General features: G+C 31.5%; 1 protein-coding gene across 1 annotated transcript; it reads left to right on the top strand.

Annotated features, from left to right (window-relative positions):
- The first annotated feature begins 15634 nt into the window (after window positions 1-15634).
- LOC107862375 (tetraspanin-8-like) lies at window positions 15635-20352 on the top strand. The gene is made up of 2 exons (XM_016707941.2): window positions 15635-16330; window positions 19898-20352. Exons 1-2 carry the CDS (start codon window positions 15869-15871, stop codon window positions 20213-20215), a joined length of 780 nt encoding a protein of 259 aa, XP_016563427.1. The 5' UTR covers window positions 15635-15868; the 3' UTR covers window positions 20216-20352.
- The last annotated feature ends 663 nt before the right edge of the window (window positions 20353-21015 follow it).

Genomic DNA, 21015 nt, shown 5'->3' with positions numbered 1-21015 from the left:
TAGTACATCATGTTTTTGCATCTAAAATAACTCATTAAGGCAATCTCAACAAAATTTTTGCCTTGATTTCCTCCAATTGTTGACAATTCGATTGTGGATATTTCCTTCAATTGTGAAATTTCAACAAAATTTTAATAAAAAATGTTTGAAATCTTGAGTATTCTTAATAGATTTCCTCCAATTGTTGACATTCGATTATGAAAATTTTCTCAAATTGTGAAATCTTAATAAATTTTTAACAAATTATGTTTAAAAAAAATTCTTAACAGTCTTTTCTTTTTTTGAAAAAAAATCGATGGTGTATTTGAAGGTAATTGATAAAGAGAAGATTTTGGTTGTGGGGGTGCTGGGGAGTGGGTGGAGAGAGGAGGTGAGTGGTGGGCATTGAAGAAGATGACTGAGTGATGGGGGAGCGGGTAGGGTGGGCGGTGGAGGCGGGTAGGTGGACTGAAGAAGACACATTTGATAGGGGTGGGGTTAAGTGTAATTCTTTTTTAAAATAATATTTGTATTAAAAATGCCAAGTGTCAATATTTAATTGGCATTTTTTTTTAGTTAAAATTAGTTATTTAAAATTTGATTTTAGACAAAATTGACAAATGTCCACATTTTATTCGTCATTTTTCAGCTCATTGGCCCGTGTAATACACGCACATAGTATTATTTTGTTGATTCAGCAAAACGTACCAAAATGACACACTTTATGACTACTTGAGGTGCCAAAAGTGAGCAACGTTCACTTGAGATGTCTAAGTGAAAGATGATGCATACTTAAGGGGTCTGCCGATGGGTTTTGCCTTTTCAGAACCACCAATTTGGTGGTATCCCATGATTTTTTTTTTCAATTATGCCCTTATATAATATTCTTTAATCCCATTTTACCCTTCACCCTATATCACTTTTAACCCTAATATATTTTTATTTTTACGCTTGTCTGTTTACCTCTCCTCTGAGTCTTTTGCGTACTTCTCCTCTGGTTGTTCTTCATCTTTCGCTTTCTCTTCTTCTACGCTCATTCTCTCAGGTATGTCTTTTTAAACTTTAACTGCTTATAGTAAACTAGATGCATCTGGAAAACGATTTTCCTGAGCAAAGGGAAGGATTTTCGGAAACAGCATATAGACGCAGAAAACATAATTTTCCTAGCTCATTAAGCAAATACTACACGAACATTTATTTAATTCAATTACAAAAATAGATGCAGAGGATATACTTCTCATTGCTCAATTAGCAAAAACTACACAACTTTTTTTACGTTCAATTACAAAAATAGATACAGATTGCATAATTTTCCTAGCTCAACTAGCATATGTGGATCACTGTTTACGCTGAAACTAAAGATGACAAATACCAAACCAAAGTTTAGTAAAAATAATTATTAAAAAATAATTTTCCATAAATTTAACAACTTAATATGTTTACAAGACATGATTTGTGATAAATTTGTAGAAAGAAAATTATTTATTAACAATTATTGATAAATTTAAAATTTATAATAATTAGGGGCATTTTAGTAAACTTATCCATTACGATACAATACCATATCATCAAACCAAACTAAAAAATTGTTATTAAATAGTAGTGAACGATACAGTCCATCCAAACATTGTATTATACTATACCATACAGTACAATACCATACCATACTATACCATACATTATGAAACCATGGCAAACCACCATCCAAATAGAGAATTGAAAATTGGCCAACAACTAATTTTTATTAGGGTAGTTATTAATTACTACTATTTTTAATTTGTTTTTAACGTTTTAAAAAATAAATTTAAATTTTGACAGAGTTTATATAGTTGGTAGTTTTTCTAAAATTCAAATTTTACAATTATAAAGATGTGTTTTAGTCCTAATACACTGCTAACTTCCATGTATTTTTAAAATTTGAAACTTATACAATTTCTTACACTTAATTAGATTATCCTTTACTATTTAAATTAGATTGTAATTATACTTTTAATGTAAAATAATTTTATCTAAAAATAGTTACAACTTCTTTGATTTCTTACTGCTTATGTTGATCTCCTTTTACGCTATCTATTTTAAAAAAAAAACATCTATGTCTATATGGAATAACCAATGTTCTAAGAAAACTCTCTTCTACGTCTAAATTATGCATATTGTAAATGCTTCAATATGAAATCTATCATTGGAGTGACTTCTTTCTCAAAGTTTGTCGGGCACGAAGATAAGAGGTATGTTATCAAGATTTTTCTTAATTGTTAGTTCATTCAAGTTGATATCTAAAAATTATCATATTGTATGGTTTATTCAGTATTGTATCTATTTTTGATATTTTGTTAAGATTCTGTATTGATATTCTATGATATCGTGGAGTTGTACCGATGGTTGGAGGTTGTTTCCAATTTTGTTTTCACATTATGATCTGTGAATAAATTTTTATACTTTACTTTAATATTTTGTGTATAGTATTTGGGAGATGTGATGAACAAAACTGATTTATGTTTTGATTGAACAGTGATAGAAACTTTTAATACACCTTGAATAATTGAAAAGTTCATCTCAGTTTTGGAACATTAACAAATTTTGTGTTCTAACTAATGTAGTCGAGGCTTATGAATGTTTTTGTTATTGATTTGCTCTAAAAATTTGAGAGTGGCTTACGGTCTAACAACTTGAAATATAATTTGTGGAATAGTTTGAGTAGAAGAATGAATTAGGAGGAAGGTAACCTGAATTTTTAGTTGGTGGAGGGGACATGAGGTCATTTTTTAAAGAAATTTGTTTTACATGTTTGAGAATCGCCACACGTGATTATTAATTATCTATTTTTCCTTCTTATTTTTCGCTTTTACTTCACTTCAACAATTAAACTCCCGAATTGCATAAATTGGTACGTTACTCTTATTCATCACTTTTTTGTATTCCAAACACTCAGGCGAATACAGTAGCTGGCAGAGAGGGGTATGGAAGAAAGAGAGGTATTTTCAACCCCTTCTCATTGGACATCTGGGAAGACAAAGGAGCAATGTATGTAGTTTAATCGAACTATTATCTATAAAGATCAATTAATACATCAAGGCATTTTATGATAAGAAACTATAGCAAACAGACATACATACAAGAAAGACGAGCTTTGAAAAAGTTTTAGAATCAGTAAGAACATTTTGAGTTCCAAAAGTTATTCTTACACTAGCGAGTTGATTGTTATTAATGATATTGACATTCATATGTATTATTTTCTTTTAAGAAAATGGATTGATATTTGTGGACTTTGTACCAAAGGATGAGGCACATATCACACTTTAGTTGTAAGATGGTTATACACATATATTTGGCCTCTAATTTAATTTTGCTTTGTCATCTGAGAAAGTTAACGGATATAGATATATTTTTCTGCTAATGATGGATTAAGGGCAAAAACCATGTAATGTTTTTAAGGAGTAAGGTACTTATATAATTTTCTAATAAATAATAGGCTCTTAAACTTTCACATAATTGATTTTGAAGTTCACTAGGTTGGGCGGCTATCTATTTTCTTTTTGTTATTTTTATTGGTTGTTGGAGTTTGTTGTATTATTATTGAATCACTAATATCTTCATCGGTTCTCTTTGAGTCAAATCACAATAGTGTTCCGCCATTACATATTCCTCTGTTTACATTTGTTGCGGCAAACTAAGTTGCTTGGGTTCTTCGAATATGTTGTCGCATCTGTGTCTGATCTTTCAAAAATATATTATTTTTTGAGGATTCGACATGCATCCAAAGACATTTTTGAAGAGTCTGAGCAACTTAAACGGCAAGTACGTCTTACACATCAAAGCACACACTCGGCAAAAACCTTAAAAAAATTATATTTCTTGCTATTTGTAGTTGAAAATTTCTTATCAATTGGTTTATTTATATTTTGTTGGATTACTTGAGGACAAAATGTGCTACAACTTGGTATCTATATGGTGGAGTTGATTTGTTGATAAGGATATTGAACGTGAGTTACAAGCTTCATTTCTTGGTCGATACTTCTCAATCGAGGAAGACATTAAAATTTCAAAGTGAAATAGAAGATAATAAGATTAACGGTTGTCACACAATGATTGTTCGATTTCTATAAAGATTCAACTTTATCTCTTCATTGAACTTTTATTTTATCAAGGAAAAATGATCCACATGCATCTCATTTGAATAACACAAATAACTTATTCATTACATGGCTGGGACATAGATTAAGGAGTCTAACTTTAACACAAATAACTTATTCATTACATGGCTGGGACACAGATTAAGGAGTCTAACTTTATATATATTGTCCTCAAATCAGGTTGAAAGAGGAGCTCTATCAAGTTTCAATTATCTAAGTTTTGTGATTCTATACTCTCCTTTGAGACCCCGAAAAATGGACTTTTGTTGTAACAAGTTGCAAGCTATTTGCCAGTTTGGTGCATCATTATTTTTGCTTCTTTAGGATTAGAAATCATTTCAATGAGGTTAAATTAATTATAAAATATTACTATTATGTATTTTTTATCTAATATTTTCCGCGCATCGCGCGGGTACTATACTAGTGTTACTTTAAAGAATCAAGAGTTTGATCTTGATTTAATGAATTTTGAATTTGATTTAAGAGATTGACTTGGGTGTCACAATAGAAGATGAAGAAATTGAAATTCAACGATATCTATATCTATATCTATATTTATAATCTAATATATATATATATATATATATATATATATATATATATATATTTATTAAAAGTGTGAAGACCCTTAAAAAAGTAATTTGAACTTTTTGTCCTTAATTAAAAGACTCTTCTTTGGACAAAACTGTCTTTTCACTATATTTTTAAATTTATTATTCAATTATTTTTTATTATATTAATTAGACTTCCTAAAATATATGGTAGGAAAATTAATTAATATTTTCCTTTTTACTATACTTCCTAAAATATATGGGACTTCTAAAAGATATGGTAGAAGAATTAATTAATATTTTTTTTTTCTACTGTTCAATTAAAAAATTACTCCTAAAATAGGACTCTAGGGAATACTTCAATAAATATTAAGATGTAAGTTAAACCAGAGAACAAAGGTCCAAAAAGAAACAGAAACATAGGGAAGTCCAATGCAGAAAGTGTCATGCATTCACGTGGAATTGGAAAAACATTGATGGAGTCAATTTACTTACCTTAATACAAATATTAATGATCGATTTTCATGGTTCAAATTCGTAATCTATAAATCACATGTTGTTGGGGAAAAATAGTAAAAATACCAATAACAATAATATTTAAACTGTTAAGAAAATGTTAATAATAATAACAACACAATAATATAACAGCGTATAATAATATAACTGTTTCAATAATAATAATATTATAATCAATATAGTAACTATAACAGTAATATAATTACTTCTTAACAAGTTAATAATACTGAATATTAAATAAATATTATAACGATATGATTTTAAGTAATATATTAATTATGTTTGAGTCGTGCTAGGCACTGTCCTAAGAAACTATTTTTGCAAAGTGAAATGTTTCCTCAGGATTAAACAAGCACTTCCCTGATTAATTAGAGGATATTCAAGAATTATATAAGTCTTCCCTAATTAATCAGAGAATACGGATATCAACAAAATTAATTATAAAACAACAAGCTTTAACTTAGAAAGGAAATAATAAAATTATTATAAGACAAAAGCAAAATGAAACAAGACGAGAAAAGTTAGTAGAGAAGGGAAGGAGATTAGGAGAATATATATGTTTTTTGTTGTGTTTTTCATTGCTCAAAGTGTTGGCTATTTATAGCCAAAATAAGGAATTAATTAATAAATTTATTTTTACTTTGGCAACAAGGATATACTTTATGTGTTCCCCAAGTACACATGTTAATTAGTCCCAAGGAAATTAATTTGCCATATGGTCAAAATTATTTTTCTTGCATTATTAAAAAGGAAACTTTAATATATTTATTTTCCACTTGAAATTGCAAAGCAATCAATTTAAATATTTTAAAATACCTTACAATCCCCCATATATTTTAAAATATTTAAAATAAAAAGTTAAAACTTGTTGGATTTATATGGACAAAATGCAATAGGTTTGGTGTCTTTTGGACTATGAACCAAACTTAGACCGATAAAATTTAACTTACAGAATTATTGGTGAAATATAATATTTCTGTGAACCAAATAACTCTTATTGTAAGCTAGAGACTTTATCAATCACATTTTGACCGTAATTTTATTGTTCAACACGGTTTTGCGCCAATAGGTCATGCGCGTGCCTGATATTCATGAGAGCTCTAGAGACTAAGGCCAAAAGTTTCATAGGAATGGCCTCATTCCACTTCTCATATAGGTGAATTCATCAAGTGCACACTGTTGTAAATACACCATCCATAAGGACTATGAATTCATTAAGAGTTAATAACTCATCCCTCTATTTTAGTAGTAGTTCCAGCACTCTCAATAAGTGCACAGAGTCAATATCTACTTGTTATTATCCATATAAACCTACTTCATGGGATCTCCAATCACATAGGTTGGGTCACCATCTCTATTGACAATCATACAATCATATTAGCCTTAACCCCATCTCTTTTGAGATTTGAAGAATTAATTCTCTTCCTACAGGTTTAGTCAGTGAATCAGCAGAATTCAATTCAGACTTCACATAATTAATGAAAATTATTCCATCTCTCAGCAGTTGCTTAATAACACCATGCCTCAATTTCATATGTCTACTCTTACAACTGTAAGATTTATTCTTCGCAATAGCAATTGCGGCTTGACAATCACAGTATATATACACAGGAAACACCAAATCATCCTAGTTTAAAGGGATATTAGACAACAGATCATCCATTTTTAAAGGGATATTAGGCGATAGATCATTCTTATTAAAAGGGCTATGAGACAACAGATCATATTTTTTAAAAGGAATATTCGCTAAGAAATTTCTTAGCCATTTAGCCTCAGTACCAGCTAACTCTAGAGCTACAAACTCTGATTCTATAGTTGATCTAGCAATGATCGTTTGCTTAGCTGATCTCCACGATACTGCACCACCACCTAATGTAAACACATAACCACTAATGGATTTCGTCTCATCTGAATCAGAGATCCAGTTTGCATCACAATATGCTTCTAAGGTAGGAGGAAATTCGCTATATAGAATACAATAAATCATGGTTCCTTTTAATTATTTCATTAATCTCATTAATGCAGACCAATGCTCTTTATTGGGGTTGTGAGTATATCTACTTAGTCTACACACAGCATACGCTATATAAGGTTTGGTAAAATTCATCAAAAGCATTAGACTCCCAATAATCTGTACATATTTAGACTGGGCAACTGGATCACCATTATTCTTTTTCAATGTCCCTGTGTTAACATTATTCCACCATCACTCCTTATAACTTTAACTCCCAATATCATATTTACATCACCCAGATCTTTCATATCAAAATTAGTAGACAAGAATAATTTGGTACGTTCTACAATATTTAAACATGTACCAAATATAAGCATGTCATCAACATATAAGCAAATTATCACATAATCATTGTCTACTACTTTAGTATAAACACATTTATCCACTTCAACAAAAGAAAATCCATCTTTTATTAAAATTTGATCAAATTTCTCATGCCATTGTTTAGGAACTTGTTTAATGCCATAAAGAGATTTAATTAATTTACAAACTTTATTTTCTAGTCCAGGCACTACACATCCTTCAGGTTGAACCATATAAATTTCTTCTTCTAAATCACCATTTAAGAAAGCTGATTTTACATCCATTTGATGGATAAAAGCTTATGAATTGATGCCAAAGTGATTAGTAATCGAATAGAAGAAATTCTTGTCACTGGTGCAAATGTATCAAAATAATTAATATTTTATTTTTGGGCAAATCCTTTTGCTACTAAACGAGTTTTATATTTATTTATAGATCCATCAGAATTAATTTTTTCTTTTGAAAATCCACATACAACCAATAGGTTTTACACTGAGAGGTAAATCAGTTAAAATCCATGTATTATTTTTTATGATAGAATCAAGTTCAATTTTTATTGCTTTTCTCCAAAACTTAGCATCAGAAGAAGATACAACTTCAAAATAATTTGATGGTTCATTATCAACAAGAAAAGTTTGAAAATCATTTCCATAAGAAAAATATTCTTTTCTAGGCCTTTTACTCCTTCTCAGTCCCTCAATGTTAGAGGTAGATTCATTTTCTCTTTCGACAGGTGCATGAGAGATTTTATCACATAGTGGAAAAATATATTCAAAGAATTCAACATTCTTTGTCTCAATTATAGTATTACTATCAAGTATATCACTTTTCAATATAAGGAATCTATATGCAGCACTATGTTCAGCATATCCAATAAGTATGCAATCAGCAGTTCTCTTTTTAGGTTTAGGCAAAAGAACTTTAGCAAGACACCCCCTTACTTTTAAATATTTCAAATTAGGTTTATAACCTTTCCACAATTCATATTCGTTTATGAGGAATTCTATTTTGCAAGTGACATGCAGATAAAATAGCTTCACCCCACAAATTATCAGGTGCATTGGAGCTAATTAACATAGAGTTCATCATTTTTTTCAAAATTTTATTTTTTCTTTCAGCTACACCATTAGACTCTGGAGAATAAGACGGAGTTACTTCATGAATGATTCCTTCTTTTTCCCAAATTGCATTTAAGAATACATATTCTCCACCTCTATCAGAACTAATTCTCTTTATCTTTCTACTAAGTTGATTTTCAACTTCAGTTTTATAAGATACAAAAGCATCTAAAGCATCATCTTTATTTTTTCTAAGTAAATACAACTTGGTAAATCTAGAGAAATCATCAATAAAAGTCACATAATATCTTTTTCCACCTCTAGTCATAGTTTGTTTTAAATCACCCAAATCAGTGTAAATCAAAGATAATAATTCAATTTCTCTATTAACTGAAAAACATGTCTTTTTAGTAAGTTTAACTTCAGCACATATTTCACATTTATCATAATTATTTGAGTTTAAACCAAATATCAAACCAAGTGATTGCATATTCTTTATATAAAAAAAATTAACATGTCCTAATCTAGCATGCCATAAAGAAATAGACTCTAGGGCTGCATATCGGTCGGTTCGGTTCGGTTTTGAAAATTATCAGTTTTACTTATTCATTATCGGTTTGTATATATGCTAAACCGTTAAGATATCGGTTATCGATTTATTGGTATTTCATTGTTATCAGTTCGATTATCGAGTGAACCGTTAACATTAAACATATCTAATTTGAAGTTCAAAGCTAGTAAGCTACTGCCTACGTCGCTAAGATCCAACTGCTTAGTGTTTTTTCTTGTTTCTATTCTATGCACAAAGTCCCTAGCACAAAGCCACAAATAGAATACAAAACATTAAAACTAAAGTCACAAATTAATTTAAAACTATTAGCACAAACGAAATAGAAAAATCCAAAGTATCAATTTTAAAAGAAAAATAATCAAACAACAAGCCAACAACAAAATTACAACATGACCAAATCACCACAACTTAACAATGTGTAGTTGTGCATAGAGCATAATAGACCACACGACCACAGAATATCAACATATAAGCATTAAGCATTGAGCAGTGACTTACCGACTTTACAACAGCCAATTTCACAACAAACTTATACATACCTTACAAAATAACTAAAGTACATATAACAAAAAATCCATCTATTTTTCACTTCAACTGACAATCATATCTAGTTCAAGAACAACAACAAACCCAGTGTATTCCCACACAGTGGGGTCTGGGGAAGATAAAATGTACGCAATCCATACCACTACCTCTGGAGAGGTAGCAAGGTTGTTTTCGATAGACTCCCGGCTCAGGACAAAGAATAATAAGTAAATTCATAATAAAGCATGAAATATGTTGGAACAATAAAAATAAAGCACCCACACAGTAGAACCCTATACTAACAAACCAAAGACACTCTCACCCACAATACCCCCACCCCAAAGCTCTTTTAGCTTCCAACTACGGCCCACCCGCAGGTACTAACCTTCTACTCTTATCCGTGTCCTCCACACCTTCCTATCTAGGATCATGTCCTCCATAAGCTGTAACTATTTCATGTCCCGTCTAATCACTTTTCTCCAATATTTCTTTGGCCTACCCCTACCCCGCCTGAAACCATCGAAAGTCAGTCTCTCACACCTACGAATGGGGGCATCTGCGCCCCTCCTACTCACATGTCCGAACCATCTCAACTAAACTTCTCGCATCTTGTCCTCCACCGAAGCCACTCCAACCTTCTCCCAATGATATCATTCCTAACCCTATCACTCCTAATAAGCCCACACATCCAACGAAACATCCACATTTTCGCCACTCTTTACTGGCCAACACTCCGCTCCATATGACATGGCCGGACGAACTGCCACTCTGTAAAATTTTCCTTTAAGTTTGAGCGGCACCTTATTATCACACAACACTCCCGAAGCTAGCCTCCACTTCATCCAACCTGCCCCAATCCGGTGGGAGATATCCTCATCAATCTCACCATTTCCCTGACTCAAGGACTCGAGATACTTAAAACTATCCCTCTTACACACCACCTGAGAGTCCAACCTAACTACCAACTCGTCCTCCTACCTCAAGTCATTAAAATTGCATTCCATATACTCTGTCTTGCTCCTACTCAACCTCAACCCTTTAGACTCAAGTGTTAATCTCCAAACCTCCATTTTATCATTCACACCTCTCCGCGTCTCATCAATCAACACTACATCATCCACAAAAAGTATGCACTAAGGCACCTCACCTTGAATACGCCACGTTAAAACATCCATCACCAAAGCAAACAAAAAAGGGCTAAGAGTCGATCCCTGATGCAACCCTGTCAGGATCAGAAAATGCTCAGAATCTCCTTCTGCCGTCCTCACCTGGGTCTTAGCTCCTTCATACATGTCCTTAATCGATCTGATGTAAGCCACCGGGACCCCACTCACCTCCAAGCATCTCCAAAGAACCTCCCTAGGAACTTTGTCGTATGCCTTCTCCAAGTCGATAAATACCATGTGGAGATCCTTCTTCCTTTTTCTATACTGCTCCACCAGTCTCCGTACCAGGTGAATTGGCTCCGTCGTCAAGCAACCGGGCATAAAGCCAAACTGGTTCTCCGAAATAGACACTATCTTGCTCAACCTCTGCTCTACCACTCTCTCCCAAATCTTGATAGTATGACTCAACAACTTAATACCCCTGTAGTTGTTGCAACTCTGGATGTCACCCTTATTTTTATATAGAGAAATCATGGTGCTCCACCTCCATACCTCAGGCATTTTTGCATTTTTGAAAATGCCATTAAACAATTTGGTCAACCACCTTAAACCAGCCCTGCCAGCAAACTTTCAAAAGTCCACAGGAATCTCGTCTGGCCCTATCGCCCTACCCCTTCGCATTCTGCGAATAGCCTCACTGACCTCCTCCACCTTAAAACACCTACAATACCTGAAATCGCGACACCTCTCTGAGTGCTCCAGCTCCCCTAGCACAATGTCCCTGTCTTCCTCATCATTCAAAAGTCTGTGAAAGACAATCATATCGTCTGGCCCTATCGCCCTACCCCTTCGCATTTTTTTTGAATATTTAACTTCAGACAATAGTAAGACAAATTTCTTCTTCTTTGTGCTTCAATTCACTCATTTATACCAATAATTCCAAGCAATTAAATTCTTAAAGGTTAATAGAATTAGCCGATTAGCAGTAGCAATGCTTTGGATAGAAACTGAAGATGCTGTGGACAAAAATTGAAGATAAAGCAGATTAGCAGAAGACTTCTAAGAATGAAATCGAGCAAAAAAAATTCTTAACTGTTGATTGTTGAGAGCAAAAGAAAAAATTGACTAGGCCTCTTCAATTTTCAACAAAATCAAGCTTGAATACTGAGTTTTCAGCAAAAATAGACTTTGAAGTTTGAATTCTGAGAGAGGCTGAGAGAGACTGACTGACTGAGAGTCGAGACTCGAGAGAGGCTGATGCGATGTCTTTGAGCCGATGTGAAAATTGAAAACTAAAAGAAGATGAATGAATGAAATGAAACCCTAAGCCTAAGTTGCTAAGTCTCTAAGTATTAATACGGGTTGGGCCGTTTGGGAATTGGGCCTTTAGAGTTTTGGGTTGGGCTAGTAGACGGGTAAGCCCTAAGTATTGGACATAGTGTGCAACTATGCATTTTTTATCGGGTTATCGGATGACCCGATAAAAAATTAAGGAAATCTGAGGCCCGAACTGATAACTCATTAGTGAAAATTGTTAAACTGAAAACCGACCCGATAATGAAAAAAAACCGACCCGTTAACCCGATAAAGTAATTATCGGTTTGGATTAACGGTTTGAACGAAAATTTGCACAACCCTAATAGACTCAGTCAAATACGCAGAAGTAGATACATTTTTAGAAATATCATTATGAGTATTAAGCATATATAATCCATGATTTCAACGTCCATTTCCAATAAGAATATTACTTTTAGTTAGCATGACCTCATTGTTTTCAAATATAACCTTTATTCGAATTTTTTCTAATAATGCCACAAAAATCAAATTAATTCTGATATTAGGAACATGCAACACATTACTCAATGCCAAGGTTTTACCAGATGTAACTTTAAGAAGAACTTTGCCTTTTCCAAGAACTTGAGTAGTTCTCGAGGTCCTAAGATAAACAATTTCTTCTTCTTTCTCAACTTGGGTGTATGATATAAAATTATTTTTATTTATACAAATGTGCCTAGTAGCACTAGAGTCTACCACCCAATTTTCACATTGGTCTCAATATTCATTTCTGAAATGACCACAATAATTATATCATCTGTTTCAGTCAAATTCATTTTTGACTTAGCGAGATTGTCATTTCTTTCACATATTCTCTTGCATTGAGATGCATCATTTATGAAGATTTTATTATTAGCATTAGATGTATATCCAAGTTTATTTTCATACTTGTATTCTGTAGTACCATAATTTTTTGACAAATTGACTGGAATGGAAGCAACCATAGAAACACCAACATCAGTATTATCGACGGTCTTAGGACAAATATTATGTGATATAGTTTCTTAGATTGTCGGGGAATAATGGTAAAAATACCACTAACAATAATATTTAAACTGTTAAGAAAATGTTAATAATAATAACAGTATAATAATATAACAGTGTATAATAACATTACTATTTCAATAATAATATTATAATGAATATAGTAACTATAACAGTAATATAATTACTTCTTAACAAGTTAATAATTCTGAATATTAAATAAATATCATAACGATATGATTTTAAGTAATATATTAATTATGCTTGAGTCGTGCTAGGCACTGTCCTAAGAAACTATTTTTGTAAAGTGAAATGTTTCCTCAGGATTAAACAACCACTTCCCTGATTAATTAGAGGATATTCAAGAATTATATAAGTCTTCCCTAATTAATCAGAGGATACAGGAATTAACAAAATTAATTATAAACCAACAAGTTTTAACTTAGAAAGGAAATAATAAAATTATTATAAGATAAAAGCAAAGTAAAACAAGGTGAGAAAAGTTAGTAGAGAACGGAAGGAGATTAGGAGAATATATATGGTTTTTGTTGTGTTTTTCATTGCTTAAAATGTTGGCTATTTATAGCCAAAATAAGGAATTAATAAATAAATTTATTTTTACTTTAACAACCAGGATATACTTTTTGTGTTCTCCAAGTACACATGTTAATTAGTCTCTAAGAAAATTAATTTGTCATATGATCAAAATCATTGTTCTTGCATTATTAAAAAGGAAACTTTCATATATTTATTTTTCACTTGAAATTGCAAAGCAATCAATTTAAATATTTTAAAATACCTTACACATGTAAGGGAGCTCCAACCGAAGAGAACTTGTGGTGCATTTCCCTTTCCCTATCATGTCATAACAGGTTAGAATTTCTTTTGCTTCTGTATAGCAAACGCAATACACTACATTTGTTACTTCCTCGGTTTTACTTTATGTGAGCATGATTGGGCATGAAGTTACTTTCCTTTTAGTTGGTCTAAAAAAGAATGTATTTCTATATTTGGTAGGTTTTAAAATTTGATTAGATTGGATGTCTAGATTGATGGATGCTTGATTTTCTAACCCAAATGAATGTCGGTTGATTTTGAAGAATTTCTTGTGTAAAGATTAGGTTTAATTGTATTGTTTTGACATCTCCATTATCATATTATTTTGTTATTGTTTACAGGCGATAGATGACGACTTTGAGAATTTTTTTGTATGTAAAGATTAGATTTAATTGTATTATTTTGATGTTTCTATCATTGTATTATTTTGTTGCAATTTATAGGTGTTAGATGAATGACGATCACTTTTAAAAATATGTTTGCTAAAGGTTAGGTTTAATAGATAAATTCTCCATCTTTAAATACTTGAAAATATTAAATTAAATTATTATATTCATCTTTATTATTTAAACAAATATCCTATTTAGTTATTATATTCATCTTTATTATTTAAATAAATATACTATTTAGTGTAATGTTTTAACTCATTAAAGTGATCTATATATAACTAGATGAGTTATATCCGCGTACATTAAATTTTAATTTGAATATTTTTGTTGGAACTTTTAATAAACCTAAAAGCAAAATTTAATCGAATTTCACTAGAGCTTGTCTAGTTTACCTTCAAGTCTTCAACTTGGTTGATGTGTTTATTCACGATTGTTGACTCAGAAACTTGATAGGATATTCTTGAGTTGATGACATTAATTTATTGACTGAACTTGACAGAAGTTAATACATGTAAGGCTTCTCCATCATATCAAACTCTTCTTAATTGGACACTGAACAATGATTTGATAGACATGAAAAAACTGATTAAAATCTACTAGAGAAAATGATCAATCACCCTACTACTACTAATCCTTTTGGATTAATTTTCCAATCCATTGAATTAAAGAATGGTCCAATATTTTCGTTTTTCCTTTTATTTTCTAGTAATGGGACCCCATCCCCCACAATCAGGAAACATTAAACCATCTTATGAATAAGAATATATCCATATTTATTTGAATTACGATATAGGCTTTAAACTATATTAAGTTGATGTTAACTTGTTGAATTTCAAGTTTTTAGTTTCCGTAAATAACTCCAACATGATGCGTAAATACTGGACACATAATCAGCTTCTTTTAACTTATCAGAATATTCAATTCACAAAAACTTATTTGAATTGGGCACCTCAACTTCTAAGTACTAATAAAGTACTATAATTACACATTGTTGGTTAAAATTTTGGAATCATATGCATTCACCTTAATAAATTGTAAAATACTAAACATTGTCCACTTAATATTTATGTGTATAATTAAAAGAAATGACATATTTTATATGATTAATTCAATTATCTAATAAATCAATGAAAACACATGTAATTTTTTTTCCAAGTTCTAAATTGAAACTTTAAAGTTTCTACTTAGATCATGATTTTATTTGAACTTTAGACGTTCAAATAAAACATAATTTAATTGGAGTATCTAAATGAAATATTCTAATAAGTTTAAAGGCCTAATTATATATTAACCTAAATAATCTAACAAATTAATGCATATTAAGTGCTGGCTGTGTTGTTGTGGAGACAACTGGAATAGTTCCCATTGGAAACTACTTCCTTCATCCTCCTATTTTCCATACACTTTCGATCTCATTATTCACACTGTATTACTTTTTTTTCAGATTATAGACATCTGATTCACACTCATCAGTTATTTTTTCAATTTTTCGTAATCCATTCATCACACTCATCAGTTATTTTTTCAATTCTCGTAATCCATAAATTAAAAAAGAAAAAAAAAAAAAATGGTACGCGAAAACCGCATAGAAACGACATTCCCTCAAGATGTGATTATAGCGGCTTCTGTAGCAGCGATAGGGTTTTCAATTTGGTCACGCTTCAGCGACGGCGCTACGCATTGCCAGAAAGTGTTGGAGAAGCCTTTGCTAATACTGGCAGTGTTTCTACTAGTATTTTCAGTTATGATATTGGTTGGACGCTTTTGCCATATCTGCATGTTTATCAGCATTACATTTAGGATCTTGGTGTACTTGGTCTATTTGGGACTCTTCTGTTTATCGGTTTTCTCAGTTTTAGTCACCAATAGAAACGTGAGCAGGGCTTTATATGGGAGAGGTGGAAATTACTCACACTACTTGTTGAAGAAGTTTGTGGTGAATGAAGAGTATTGGGAGCACATTAAGGGCTGTTTCGTTGCTTACAGATTCTGTCAGCGTACTCAAAAACCGGTTTATTTTTATACTCAGGTTCTTAATTACGTGCTTTCTTCTTTATCCATATAGTATCTTCTTTCTCAATGAATTGATCTAGATTATGTAGATGCATATGACATAAGTATGTCTCTGAGTTTAAGTTCACTGCATGCGATGCATATAATTGGATCAGAAATAACAATAGCATAATCGGTTGGAAATCTACGGAAAATTTCCTGATTAAAGAATATCCTTTAAAAATAATATCTTTAAAAATTCCTGGTGGATGAAAAATATTTTATAGTGCTTTGATTGGTGAATGAAAAAATATTTTTCAAAACATACATAATGTTTAGTTAAAGCGTAAAAATACATTTTATAAAAATAATTTTTGATCTCAAAAAATACCTTTTTAGGGTGAGTTCGATGTGAAGGAGGAAAAATATTTTCTAGAAAAATAAGATATTTCTTACTTATATTTGTGTGATTCGTTATGCAAATTGGATAAGTATATGTTTTATATAAGTATTTGTATATATTTAACAAAAATAATGAGAACGAATATGATAAAAAGATGGGATAAAAAAAATTGAATTTATTTTAAAACATAAATTAAAAATATTAATTTTTTTGGAGAGGGGGTTGGTAGGTGGGCATTGGGGTTGTCAAAATAGGTAATAAGGGTGAGGTAAGAAAATAATTTTGATTTTTTTAAAAATAAATTAATTTTTTTTTGGAAGGTGGGGTGGGGGGGCTAGTAGGGGGTGGGGTAAGAAGAAAATTTGAAATATTTTTTTTGAATGGGGAGCATTAGGGGGTGCGAGTCAGGGTAGGAGAGTGAGGGTGGGGTAAAATTTTCAAATAATTAATTTTAAAAAATTAAATTTTTTGAGGGGGGGGGGGGGGGGGGGGGTGGGTGGGGGGGGGGGTAGGGAGGTAAGAAAAAAGTTTTGTTTTTTTTTTTTAAATTTTTTTTATTTTTTTGGAAGAGGGTAGGGGGTTTGGGTTTTGAGTTTTGGGTAGGGGTGAGGTAAGAAAAGAATTTAAAATATTTTTTAATAGGGGTGGTAGGGGGCGGGTTGGGGGTGGGAGAGGGGGATTGAGTGTCGGAGTAGGAATGGATGATTTTGAGAGTTGTATGAATATATCAACTCAAAAGTGAGGTTAAAAGACAGTTTTGGAAAATGTTTTCCTTACTTTTTCAAGGGAAGTCATTTTTCTTAGAATTGAGAAAAATAAGTTGATTTGAAAAATATTTTTCAAAACCTTTAAGCCAACCAAACATGAGAAAATTGGAAAATATCATCTGGAAAATGGTTTCCTTCATACCAAACACACCCTTAGTCTACTTACCAAACATAATATTATAAACTTATTTTTTTGATTAAAGAATTATTTTTCTAACAAACCTTACTCTTATAAAGTGAGATTATCAAAAAACATTCAGAATGGTAACTATAACAAAACAATATAATAATCAAGATACATGAAGCATTATATAGTAATCAAAATCAAAGAATGAGAAATTAAAGAAGCAATATTACAATTAAAGGCGGATCCAAGATTTCAAACTTATGGGTTCCCAATAAAATAAATAAAGTTGAAATTTTTTTTTTTAAAAAAACCTTCCACAGAGATTCAAACTCATGACCAAGAGCAGCATGACATACATCTCAAGTATGCCCCTCCAACCACTAAGTTATTCTATTATTTTATTATGGGTTCCTACTTGTTAATATTTAAACTCATTGAATTTTTTTTTAATATAATTATAAGTTTTACGATAACGGGTGGGGTTCCCGAAAACCCCCACCGAATACCATATATCCGTCCCTGATTACAACTACTAATATAAATGGATATATAGCAATTGAAGGGCAAAATCGATTTAGTAAAATACAATCATTTAGAAATAAGAGTAATGGGCTAATGGCTATTTTAAAAGGTACAAAATAGAGAAATATTATAATGGCTAGTAACTATGGTTAGTAAAGAATAAATTGTATTACGTATAAGGTGGGATATCTTACAAATAAGTTTGAAATATCTCATAGTATAGAGTTAATTCTAAATTTAGTTTTGGTATAACCCATCTTATCCCATTAATCATGGAATTATTTTAGACCACCTCCGATATAATATAAAATAGTTTAAGGATTATAATCTCCGAGATAATTTTGTTTTTTTAAACTTACTTTTTGAGATAAAAGAATTATTTTTCTAACCAACCTTACTCTTTTCTAATAGACCCTCATCTGAAGAAGAACAGTCTAGAAAGGAAATAATAACCTTGAAGTAAAAGTATCACAAAATATTCAGAAGAGTAATTATAACCAAACAATATAATAAAAGAAATGCATGAAACATCACTTCCTGTAATTTATTCTCCACCGAAGTCACTATTACCTTCTCCCAGACATCATCCTTTTTAATCCTAGTCCAATAGTATACCTACTATATATTGCAGCATCCTCATTTTCGAAACTTCTATCTTTGAATGTGAAAGTTCTTAATTGAGCGACACTCTACCCTGTACCTATACAAACATAGTTGGTCTAACCATCAGTCTATAGAATTTGTCTTTAAATTTTGATGGCACTTTCTTATCACAAAAGACTCAGAATGCTAGTCTCTGTTCCTCCCTACACCAATACAATAAGTGATATCATCGTCGATCTCTCCATTTCCTTGTATATAAGATGTAATGTACTTGAAACTTCGTCTCTAATGGATGACTTGTGTATCAAGTCTCACTTCCCCCTGAGCCTCATGTGTTACGTCGTTGAACTTGCTCTATGTGTTCTGTCTTGATCCTGCTCAACCTAAATCCAGTAGACTCTAGGTCTGTCTTCAAACCTCTAACTCAATGTTAACTTTGTCGTGAGTAACATCAATCAGAATCGTGTTATACGTGAATAAAATACATCATGACATCTCATCTTGTATTTACTCAACAATTCGTCCAACACCAAGGCAAATAATATTGGGCTAAATCCTGATACCTGATGCAACTCCATCAAAACTGAAAAGTGCTTCGAGTTTCCTTCTATTATCATTACCCTGATTTTTGCTCCATCATACATGTCCTTGATCACCCTAATGTACACGACTAGTATACCTCTAGCCTCCAAATATTTCCACAAAACTTTCTTTGAACTTTGTCGGAAGCCTTTTTAGGTCAATGAACCCCATGTGTAAGTCTTTCCTCTCCCTATATTAATACTACACCAGTAATCTTAAGAGATGAATGACTTCTATAGTTGAGTTTTCCGACATGAATTTGAGTTGGTTCTCGTAAATATCCACGCCCCTCACTCTAATCTCCATCTGTACCCTCACCAAAACCTTTACATTGTGGCTTAGCAGTTTACCTTTATAATTGTTGCGATTCTGAATATCACCCATGTTCTTATAGAACAAAATCATTGTACTCCATCTCCATTCTTTGGACATCTTTGTCATATTGAAAATGACATTAAACAACTTTGTCAGCATTATAGATAAATTCCATGCATTATGTGATATCCTTTAATCTGGTAAAGAATGATTGTATTAAAAAAAAAAAAACTACTACTATTATGCTAGTACATATAACTTACATCTTTGTTTTTGCTTGTGCAGTCGAGTTGTTGCAAGCCTCCCACTTATTGTGGCTTTGAGTTTCACAATGCTACCTACTGGACCATACCCAAAGCAGGGCCAGCGATAGCAGACGGTGACTGTAAGATTTGGAGCAATGTACAAAATGATCTCTGCTTCAATTGCCAATCATGTAGGACAAAAATCCTTAACCTCATCCAAGGTGGTTGGAAGATGTATTCCTTAGTCTATTTAATCACCTTCCTTACCGTACACTTGCTTTATTGTGTTATCTGTTGTGTTACCTGGAAGAAGAACAGATCAAAGGGATACCAATGTCCCAAAGTATACCCTGCATGACAGATATTGGTTCATTACATTTCCATTTTCGTAATGATTAAGGTAGAATCAAATTATGAATTTACCAAACACGAATTTGTGTTTTTTTTCTAAGACTTTTTTGAAAAGTTATTTAATAAAAGTATTTGTTAAATTAACAGTTTTCTAACAACAATCCTACACGGGTTCTACGATAGAAAAACACTTTGTTAGAAAAGTTATTTAATAAAAGTGTTTCAATCTTAAAAGGACCCCAACATAGAATAGCACTTTGAAATTAACATCATCTACAGTCATGCCTAAATCCAAACTAAGGTAGAATCAATTATATGAATTCTCATTTATAATAATAACAATAGTAACAATAAGAACAACAATAATAGAAATACATAGTTCTAATATTAATAATTGATTCAAAATCAACATACGAACAATACTAATATCTTTTCACAGCATGCACACATCCTTATATGGAATTTTTTTTTCATTATGTTCTATCTTAGTTAAATTTACATTAGTTCAGAGAAATTATATGTTTTTCGAGATAATTATCTTATATGTGATTTTAGATCTATCTCGTTTCATTTTAACACAATCGTATCGTAGTTTCACACCCATAATTTGGCGCATATGTAGGTCAATTAATATAGGTGATGAGCAAACTATCTCAAGCCGTTTTATCTCATTTTATTCTCAATGTATATTAACTTGCACATTTTGGTAAATGTGGTTATTCTAATCTTATCTTATTCTGTATAATTTCACATCCATTTTAATATATATATATATATATATATATATATATATATATATATATATGA

This window comes from Capsicum annuum, chromosome 3, assembly GCF_002878395.1.
Source record: "Capsicum annuum cultivar UCD-10X-F1 chromosome 3, UCD10Xv1.1, whole genome shotgun sequence".
Lineage (NCBI taxonomy): Eukaryota > Viridiplantae > Streptophyta > Magnoliopsida > Solanales > Solanaceae > Capsicum > Capsicum annuum.
This window is presented reverse-complemented; position numbering and strand designations above follow the sequence as displayed.

What these genes read in the sequence shown, in the direction of transcription:
- LOC107862375 (XM_016707941.2), top strand. Translation starts at nt 15,869, where the DNA reads ATGGTACGCGAAAACCGCATAGAAACGACATTCCCTCAAGATGTGATT. An exon ending in CGGTTTATTTTTATACTCAG is followed by an intron (nt 16,331 to 19,897) that starts GTTCTTAATTAC and finishes TTGCTTGTGCAG; the next exon opens with TCGAGTTGTTGCAAGCCTCC.